The sequence below is a fragment of the Lynx rufus genome, unplaced genomic scaffold (genome assembly GCF_022079265.1).
Source record: "Lynx rufus isolate CCGP_SWC_20201006 ecotype Redwood Valley unplaced genomic scaffold, mLynRuf1.p SCAF_9, whole genome shotgun sequence".
NCBI lineage: Eukaryota > Metazoa > Chordata > Mammalia > Carnivora > Felidae > Lynx > Lynx rufus.
This window is the reverse complement of record NW_025814897.1, coordinates 100,410,191-100,420,900: the sequence shown is the minus strand read 5'-3', so window position 1 is coordinate 100,420,900 and position 10,710 is coordinate 100,410,191. Positions and strand designations below refer to the sequence as shown.

Here is a 10,710-nt window from a genome sequence, read left to right as displayed (position 1 = left end):
TTGTGAATGGGATCAGTTTCTTTATTTGTCTTTCTGTTGCTTCATTGTTAGTGTATAAGAATGCAACTGATTTCTGTACATTGATTTTGTATCCTGCAACTTTGCTGAATTCATGTATCAGTTCTAGCAGACTTTTGGTGGAGTCTATCGGATTTTCCATGTATAATATCATGTCATCTGCAAAAAGCGAAAGCTTGACTTCATCTTTGCCAATTTTGATGCCTTTGATTTCCTTTTGTTGTCTGATTGTTGATGCTAGAACTTCCAGCACTATGTTAAACAACAACGGTGAGGCATCCCTGTCGTGTTCCTGATCTCAGGGAGAAAGCTCTCAGTTTTTCCCCCGTTGAGGATGATGTTAGCTGTGGGCTTTTCATAAATGGCTTTTATGATCTTTAAGTATGTTCCTTCTATCCCGACTTTCTCAAGGGTTTTTATTAAGAAAGGGTGCTGGATTTTGTCAAAGGCCTTTTCTGCATCGATTGACAGGATCATATGGTTCTTCTCTTTTTTTTTGTTAATGTGATGTATCACGTTGATTGATTTGCGAATGTTGAACCAGCCCTGCATCCCAGGAATGAATCCCACTTGATCATGGTGAATAATTCTTTTTATATGCTGTTGAATTCGATTTGCTAGTATCTTATTGAGAATTTTGGCATCCATATTCATCAGGGATATTGGCCTGTAGTTCTCTTTTTTTACTGGGTCTCTGTCTGGTTTAGGAATCAAAGTAATACTGGCTTCATAGAATGAGTCTGGAAGTTTTCCTTCCCTTTCTATTTCTTGGAATAGCTTGAGAAGGATAGGTATTATCTCTGCTTTAAACGTCTGGTAGAACTCCCCTGGGAAGCCATCTGGTCCTGGACTCTTATTTGTTGGGAGATTTTTGATAACCGATTCAATTTCTTCGCTGGTTATGGGTCTGTTCAAGCTTTCTATTTCCTCCTGATTGAGTTTTGGAAGCGTGTGGGTGTTCAGGAATTTGTCCATTTCTTCCAGGTTGTCCAATTTGTTGGCATATAATTCTTCATAGTATTCCCTGATAATTGTTTGTATCTCTGAGGGATTGGTTGTAATAATTCCATTTTCATTCATGATTTTATCTATTTGGGTCATCTCCCTTTTCTTTTTGAGAAGCCTGGCTAGAGGTTTGTCAATTTTGTTTATTTTTTCAAAAAACCAACTTTTGGTTTCGTTGATCTGCTCTACAGTTTTTTTAGATTCTATATTGTTTATTTCTGCTCTGATCTTTATTATTTCTCTTCTTCTGCTGGGTTTAGGCTGCCTTTGCTGTTCTGCTTCTATTTCCTTTAGGTGTGCTGTTAGATTTTGTATTTGGGATTTTTCTTGTTTCTTGAGATAGGCCTGGATTGCAATGTATTTTCCTCTCAGGACTGCCTTCGCTGCGTCCCAAAGCGTTTGGATTGTTGTATTTTCATTTTCGTTTGTTTCCATATATTTTTTGATTTCTTCTCTAATTGCCTGGTTGACCCACTCATTCGTTAGTAGGGTGTTCTTTAACCTCCACGCTTTTGGAGGTTTTCCAGACTTTTTCCTGTGGTTGATTTCAAGCTTCATAGCATTGTGGTCTGAAAGTATGCATGGTATAATTTCTATTCTTGTAAACTTATGAAGGGCTGTTTTGTGACCCAGTATATGATCTATCTTGGAGAATGTTCCATGTGCACTCGAGAAGAAAGTATATTCTGTTGCTTTGGGATGCAGAGTTCTAAATATATCTGTCAAGTCCATCTGATCCAGTGTCTCATTCAGGGCCCTTGTTTCTTTATTGACCGTGTGTCTAGATGATCTATCCATTTCTGTAAGTGGGGTGTTAAAGTCCCCAGCAATTACCACATTCTTATCAATAAGGTTGCTTCTGTTTATGAGTAATTGTTTTATATATTTGGGGGCTCCGGTATTCGGCACATAGACATTTATAATTGTTAGCTCTTCCTGATGGATAGACCCTGTAACTATTATATAATGTCCTTCTTCATCTCTTGTTACAGCCTTTAATTTAAAGTCTAGTTTGTCTGATATAAGTATGGCTACTCCAGCTTTCTTCTGGCTTCCAGTAGCATGATAAATAGTTCTCCATCCCCTCACTCTGAATCTAAAGGTGTCCTCAGGTCTAAAATGAGTCTCTTGTAGACAGCAAATAGATGGGTCTTGTTTTTTTATCCATTCTGATACCCTATGTCTTTTGGTTGGCGCATTTAATCCATTTACATTCAGTGTTATTATAGAAAGATACGGGTTTAGAGTCATTGTGATGTCTGTATGTTTTATGCTTGTAGTGATGTCTCTGGTACTTTGTCTCACAGGGTCCCCCTTAGGATCTCTTGTAGGGCTGGTTTAGTGGTGACAAATTCCTTCAGTTTTTGTTTGTTTGGGAAGACCTTTATCTCTCCTTCTATTCTAAATGACAGACTTGCTGGATAAAGGATTCTTGGCTGCATATTTTTGCTGTCTAGCACCCTGAAAATCTCGTGCCAATTCTTTCTGGCCTGCCAAGTTTCAAAAGAGAGATCAGTCACGAGTCTTATAGGTCTCCCTTTATATGTGAGGGCACGTTTACCCCTTGCTGCTTTCAGAATTTTCTCTTTATCCTTGTATTTTGCCAGTTTCACTATGATATGTCGTGCAGAAGATCGATTCAAGTTACGTCTGAAGGGAGTTCTCTGTGCCTCTTGGATTTCAATGCCTTTTTCCTTCCCCAGTTCAGGGAAGTTCTCAGCTATTATTTCTTCAAGTACCCCTTCAGCACCTTTCCCTCTCTCTTCCTCCTCTGGGATACCAATTATGCGTATATTATTTCTTTTTAGTGTATCACTTAGTTCTCTAATTTTCCCCTCATACTCCTGGATTTTTTTATCTCTCTTTTTCTCAGCTTCCTCTTTTTCCATAACTTTATCTTCTAGTTCACCTATTCTCTCCTCTGCCTCTTCCATCCGAGCCGTGGTGGTTTGCATTTTGTTTTCCATTTCCTTTAAAGCGTTTTTCAGCTCCTCGTGACTGTTCCTTAGTCCCCTGATGTCTGTAGCAAGAGATTCTCTGCTGTCCTGTATGCTGTTTTCCAGCCCAGCGATTAATTTTATGACTATTATTCTAAATTCACTTTCTGTTATATTATTTAAATCCTTTTTGATCAGCTCATTAGCTGTTGTTATTTCCTGGAGATTCTTCTGAGGGGAATTCTTCCGCTTGGTCATTTTGGATAGTCCCTGGTGTGGTGAGGGCCTGCAGGGCACTTCCCCTGTGCTGTGGTGTATAACTGGAGTTGGTGGGCGGGGCCGCAGTCCGACCTGATGTCTGCCCCCAGCCCACCGCTGGGGCCACAGTCAGACTGGTGTGTGCCTTCTCTTCCCCTCTCCTAGGGGCGGGATTCACTGTGGGGTGGCGTGGCCCGTCTGGGCTACTTGCACACTGCCAGGCTTGTGATGCTGGGGATCTGGCGTATTAGCTGGGGTGGGAAGGCAAGGTGCACGGCGGCAGGGGGGGCAGGCTTAGCTCGCTTCTCCTCAGGTGATCCACTTCAGGAGGGGCCCTGTGGCAGCCAGAGGGAGTCAGATCGCTGCCAGAGTTGGGTGTTCGCGCGGAGCGAGCAATTTCCCTGGCCGGAGCCGGTTCCCTTTGGGATTTTGGCTGGGGGATGGGCGGGGGAGATGGCGCTGGTGAGCGCCTTTGTTCCCCGCCAAACTGAGCTCTGTCGTCCGGGGGCTCCGCAGCTCACCCTCCCTTTGTCCTCCAGCCTTCCCGCTTTCCGAGCAGAGCTGTTAACTTATGACCTCCCAGACGCTAAGTCGCGCTTGCTGTCAGAACACAGTCCGTCAGGCCCCTCCGCTTTTGCAAGCCGGACTCGGGGGCTCTGCTTGGCCGGCGAGCCGCCCCTCCGCCCCGGCTCCCTCCCGCCAGTCCGTGGAGCGCGCACCGCCTCGCCGCCCTTCCTACCCTCTTCCGTGGGCCTCTCGTCTGCACTTGGGTCCGGTGACTCTGTTCTGCTAATCCTCTGGCGGTTTTCTGGGTTATTTAGGCAGGTGTAGGTGGAATCTAAGTGATCAGCAGGACGCGCGGTGAGCCCAGCGTCCTCCTACGCCGCCATCTTCCCAGAATCCTCCGATGGATTAAATTCAATCAAAAAGGACATAGTGACTGATTAGAATAAGAAAAAAGAAGACCCAACTATGCCTACAGGAGACACATTTCGGATTTAGGGGCAAATATGGGCTCAAAGTAAATCAACAGAAAAGAAATTCCAAAACAAAAGAAAGCAGGGGTAGCTATACTTATATCAGACAGAAAAGATTTTAATCCAAAAATGGTAACAGGGGTGCCTGGGTGGCGCAGTCGGTTAAGCGTCCGACTTCAGCCAGGTCACGATCTCGCTGTCCGGGAGTTCGAGCCCCGCGTCAGGCTCTGGGCTGATGGCTCAGAGCCTGGAGCCTGTTTCCGATTCTGTGTCTCCCTCTCTCTCTGCTCCTCCCCCGTTCATGCTCTGTCTCTCTCTGTCCCAAAAATAAATAAATGCTGAAAAAAAAATTAAAAAAAATAAAAAATTAAAAAATTAAAAAAACCAAAAATGGTAACAAAGGACAAAAGATTGTATAGGGATAAAGGAATCAATCCATCAAGAAGATATGACAAATATAAGCATTTGTAGTTCACCTCCAAGAGATACTGCCATTCTAGCAATGCCCTACTGTCATGAAATAAAGCTCCTATTATGGAATTCTAGGCATTGGAATTAAATTAATGGGGTAGGGACACCAAATGAAGTAAAAATGCTTTCCTGTGACTCCCACAAGACCACATCAGTAGGAAAGCAAAACATAAACTTCATTCTCCAAGTCCACAGGCTTTCCACACACCATATGCTAACACCAAAAGGCAAAATGCATGAACCCAAGGTTGTACAGGCAGAAGATGATGGGGTGGGAATTCCAAATGGAAATTCCAGTCTAGATGATCCCTCCTGAAATCTGTGCACTTTGCACTATGGACAACAGGAGAAGAGATGCAACTCAATTTGAAAATTCTCCGAAATACAGACAGCAATGAAAGAGCTACAACTGATAACATGGAGTATAAGGGGCTCATTTATCTACCACAAAAAAATATATATGAATAAGTTAACTTTTGTTCTATTATTTACATTTGACCAAAAACAGAATGCATATATAGTCCTGTTCTTAAGAATTTTTTTTCATTTTTTCATTTTTATCCCACTTCTGAGTTCACTGTCTTCTCCCACAGCTTCCTCATGGCATTTTTCACCTCTGCATTTCTGAGTGTGTAGATGATGGGGTTCAGCATGGGGGTGACAACTGTGTAGAACACGGCCACCAGTTTGTCCTCAGTGAAGGTGGAGGAGGGTCGCATGTAGAGGAAGATGGCAGGTCCAAAGAACAAGAGGACCACTGTGATGTGAGAGGCACAGGTGGAGAGGGCTTTGCGCCTCCCCTCTGCAGAATGGTTCCTCAGGTTGTACAGGATGACAATATAGGAGGACACCAAGATGAGGAAGGAGAAGACGGAGATTAATCCACTGTTGGCCAACACAATAACCCCCTCCACAGAAGTGTCAGTGCAGGCAAGCTTGAATAAGGGATGGAGGTCACAGAAGTAGTGGTCAATCACATTGGGACCACAGAACGGCAGTTGGACAGTAACAAGGATCTGGACCATGGAGTGAATTATGCCCCCGAGCCAGGAAACAGCCACCAGAAGGCGACACACAAACTGGCTCATGATGGTGGTGTAGCGAAGAGGTTTGCAAATGGCCACAAAGCGGTCATAGGCCATTACCGTCAGCAGGAAGATCTCAGTAACTCCAAAGAAGTGGAAGAAGAATATCTGAGCCACACAGCCCTCCAGGGAGATGGTTTTAATCTTGGCAAGTAAGTCTGTGATGAATTTAGGGACAACAGTGGAGGAGTAAGTGATCTCCACCAGGGACAAGTAGCTAAGGAAGAAGTACATGGGGGAACGCAGACTCTTACTGACATTGACTGTCAGAACAATGAGACCATTGCCCACCACTGTCGCCAGGTACACAGGAAGAAACATCACAAAGCATGCCCTCTGCACTTCTGGATCCTGGAAAAGACCGACGATAATTAACTCGGTCACGTTATTTGTACTCGCCATGGAATCTAATCAGGTGTTCTGGGCACAGGTAATGAGAGACCTGCAATAAAACAGACACAGATGGTAACCAGTTCTCCTCATTTATAGCACGTTAGACAGTGTAAACCACTTTGCCCATTCATTTAGCCCATATGTACTCATTCAGCATTAAATACAGGAATCTAATGACAGCTCGTATATTAGAAAATTATGGCTCAGGGAGATGGTTATTTACCCGGGATCACACAGAAAGCGGTGAATTCTGGGCCTCAGAGCCAGGCTTTCAGACTTCAGCCAAGTATTCTATCTAGTTCGCTACAAGAGATTCTGAATTTGGGGAGCCATCCAACTTCATAGCCTTTATTATCTTCATTGCATTTGAATAGCTCTCTTCTGTTGGGGAATCCTCATGAGACACTTCTACTCCTGAATTCCTTGTTTCCTTAATTTCTGCCTTGAGAAACATCTTCCCACAGATAATTCTTCCCTTTCCAGAAGGTCCTGAGTATACTGTCCTTCATTCAGAGGTCAGAATCTTCTGCCAGTCTTCAGCTTCGATGACTGTTTGTATGACAAATGCTCAAATCCCGGACAGAATTCAACTTACTAGTTTGTCTCCGTCATTTCATACGACTTTCACACCTATTTCCCCACTGCTCAAACTACTGAGATATCCTGAATTCAAAGAGATTGCCCTCTGGGAGCATTGTTATGGCTAGCCAGCCTGCCTACTCTGGCTCCGTGTTGATAGTTAGCAGCAAAGTGTACAAGAGTTAAGATGTCTCTATGAGCTACTCCCCTGGCACAGATAATTACCGAGCACCTCTAATATATGTATACACACACTAGACTATACAGAATAAATACAGATCTGATATTCGCCTCAAGCTAACAATGTCATGTGATTTAAAACAGTCTCTAGATTAAGGTGCCATGTTAGGAATTTTTTCCACCACATACGACCCATGAAAAACATGGGTGAAAAATCACGATACCTTGATTCTCTGTTCTAAATTTAATCTCCACTCTTTTCCCCCATAACCCTGATTTCATACTGAAATTTTTAAGAAATATACTTAAGAACTAAAAACACACCTGGACATCAAGTGCCAGAATCCACAGAGAAAACGAAAGTCAGTGATATGGACAGATCAGAACACAGTACTGTGTGTCAGAATTCCTCATATAAGCACACATGTTGAAGTTTAAAACTAAATAAAAATCATTGAACCTTAAAATAATAAAGCAATTCATGTTCTAGAGCAATAAAAATTGTAGGCTTAATAACCCAACATGAAAATGAACTTGTCTAAGAAATATACCTGTATCGCAATAGAAAATGGGCAAAAGATAGAGATTCACAAAAGAATAAGTAAAAATATCAGTATACATATGGAAAGATTTTAAGACTCACTAATAATCAAATGCTCATAAAACTGTCCAAGATGCCCACGCTATAGCTCTGAGATCATATTTGACCCATGCCTTCCCTCATGCCCACACCAGTCATCATCACACCCCTTTAATTTCTCATTAAACCATCCCCCTGTGTGCCCTTTCTCTCCATTCTTCCCGCCACCCCTTCTCATACTCTCTCAGCAGATGCCCAGATTACCAATACCTCTTCATCTCCAGATGCTCTTGCCATCCCTCCCACACACTGCAGCCAGAAAACTGTCTCCTAGATCTTTCTTTCCTCGGATCCTCCCCTGCGTGGGAATAGCTGGAGGAAAACCTGAACTCCTACGATTCACTTTTAAAGATTTTCACACACTGAGCCACCTCAGCAATCATCCTCTTACCCCCTAAACTTCAACTCGCCTCTTTCAGGTTCTCTCCCTGTCCCATAGCCCACCCTGCTTATTCTCGCAACAGAGCCTCCTTTTCCAGATATGCCCTCTCCTTGTCCTTCCAACACGACCCACCTTCCAACTCAGTCCCGGTCTGGTGTGTTGAACAAAGCTTGCATTTAATATTCCAACCCATCTGCACCTTCTTGTCCCTGAGCGTTGGAAAATACTTTGGTGATTATCCTTCAGTGTAAATCTGGTCATGTTACTTCTCTACCCAAAATCTGCCAATATCTCCCTATTGCCTGCAGCCTAAATTATAACATTCTTAGCATAAAGTCCAGGTCCTGCTTGAACTGGCCATTGCCTATTTTTGCACCCATGTCATTCCCAAATGACTGTTACACACCTATTTCCTATTCCAAGGTGCCTTTCTCCCTTCTCTGTGTTTAGTGTTCCTTCTTTCTAATTGCACAAAGACTATCACTCCACCAGGAATAATATATTCTCTCCTTTGTGCTCCTATGGTTTGTTATCATACTTCTTTTATAGACATTAACAGGTTGCTTTATAATTATAGCTTTGGGGACTGTATGTTCTACTAAGAAATATACCATCATAATAATCAAATATATCTGTTTAATATTCTTAAATCTTTTTTATTAACTGCATTTTTCATTAATAATGATGTCGAGCTCTACAATAGTACTTGTGCCATATACTTTACAAATGTTCTAGATACATTATGGATTTGACTCTCACAATAAACCCATGATTTGGGGGTTAATATCACCCCCTTTTATACATAGGAGAAAACAGAATCAAAGAGAAATGAATTACCTGGCCAGAAGCTCCACAGTGGTGGAGTCAGGATTCCAATCCAAGTAGCCTCACCATAGATCCAGAGGTCTACAATCACGGCCCTATACAATTTCTAAGTACATAACACAGAAGTGAAGAGTTAAAATTAAATATGTTCTAAACTGAGGGTTGATGGGAGGTGGGAAGGAGGGGAGTTTGGGTGATGGGTATTGAGGAGGGCACCTTTTGGGATGAGCACTGGGTGTTGTATGGAAACCAATTTGACAATAAACTTCATATATTGAAAAAAATTTAAAAATTTAAAAATTTAAAAAAATTAAAAAAAAGAAAAAAAATAAAATTAAATATGTTCTTTCATGAGAGGTCTAAGGTATATTTTTGTTGGCCTACACAAACATATACCTTTTATCTAGGCATGAACTTAACTGTTTGTTTTCTTATCCATTCCTGAAACTAAGGAAAATATAATGGGACCAATCTGAGAGATCACTAGAGGCAAGAAAAAAATCATGTTAGGTCAAGTTTTTCCAGGTGTTATCCCAAGGAGATAAAATACTTGATAGTCTTTCTCTCTGAAAACCACCTTTTCATTTCAGTCATTTCTGTCTTTTCTGCATTAATTCCTCTCTCTGCTCCCTGCCACCAGCCATTCCCACCATCTCTCCCACAGAGCTGATAAGAAATACCTCCTCTCTCCCACAATACTGCCTTACCAAGACACATGGAAAGAAAATGTGATGAACATGTAAAAGCCTAAATCAGCATAAGAGCATGCAGACTCTACATCACGTGACCTCCTGGATTCTGGACCACAGAAGAATAGAATGCAGACAATGCCCAGAATTCAATGTAAGAAAGAGCTTGATGTGCCAATGTGACTGATCTCAGATGACCTAGTGAAACTTCCATCCCAAGCACACACTCCCACTTCATAATTCCCAAATGGGACCTCAAAGAATCCCAAAATTGGAAAGATCTTTGAAATCATCAAATTTTATATCATATATATTTAACAATAAAAACAAATGAATAAATTTAACCCATAGCCTCATCCTGGTGTACACCCCAAAAAGTACTCCGTACCAAACCACCTCCTTTAAAATTAAAACTTGTGGCTTAAAGAAAGGAACTGACTTGCTCAACATCATATGCCTTGTGCCTTCCTTCCAGCCATATCACTTACCTGGTGTGATTTTGTTCTGCCTTGGAACAAGGAATTGGGTCAGATGGATCTCAAGTGTACTCAAGTGCCTCTAGCTCAGCATGAAGGTAGTCACTCTGTTAGAATAACTCATTTTCAAGGCAGTGATCTGGTTCAGTGGGATGGAGCATTAGGTTCCTCTCTGGAAGTCATGATCGCTGGACGAGTAAGGTGCTTTGGCTAATACTCCCCACCTAGCTGATTTCTCACTGAAGGGTCCAGTGAGCACAGTTTGTCACACTCAACTAAGCCCCTAAGAGTGGTGAAAATATTTAGAGCTTTTAATCAAACCTCCTCTATTTACAAAGGAGGCAACAGACACTGAGAGAGATCAATTGCTTCCCAAAGCCACACACTAGATACTTGACAGGTTAATAACTTGGAAAACACTAAGCTACCTTCTGATGGCTCTGGGTGGTTGCTGCTACAGCAATTCAAGAATCAGGTCTTGTCCCCTAGAACAAAACACCATGTTCCTGGGGGCTTTTAGAAAACAAATGATGGCATCTAAGATGAATCACAGAAGAGGAAAGTTCAGAGGATCTGGATCTGGGTTGATATTTGGATAATATCTAAGAAACAAATAAAAGCCACAGAAATCAGCAAACTCAGAGAATTTAAGATGCTGTGTTTTATGTAGAAAACGTACCCACTGAGTCCAAGGGTTCTGACTAAATGCTTAGATCCCTGAACTATTTAAAATAAACTAAGCCACACACTATAATCAAGGGAACAACTTCCCCACGGAATTTCTTTTCTCTCGGG

The 10,710-nt window shown here is 42.2% G+C and overlaps 1 protein-coding gene across 2 annotated transcripts; it reads right to left on the bottom strand.

The window, feature by feature from the left end:
- Window positions 1–2,892: 2,892 nt before the first annotated feature.
- On the bottom strand, window positions 2,893–6,156 carry LOC124505537 (olfactory receptor 4B1-like). 2 transcript variants are annotated; one of them, XM_047071502.1, is made up of 2 exons: window positions 5,258–6,153; window positions 2,893–2,914 (listed from the first exon to the last, which is right to left on the bottom strand). In XM_047071502.1, exons 1-2 carry the CDS (start codon window positions 6,151–6,153, stop codon window positions 2,893–2,895), a joined length of 918 nt encoding a protein of 305 aa, XP_046927458.1. The 2 variants fall into 2 exon arrangements, with proteins under 2 accessions (XP_046927458.1, XP_046927459.1); XM_047071503.1 differs by lacking the exon at window positions 2,893–2,914 and having other exon boundaries at window positions 5,224–6,156.
- Window positions 6,157–10,710: the final 4,554 nt, after the last annotated feature.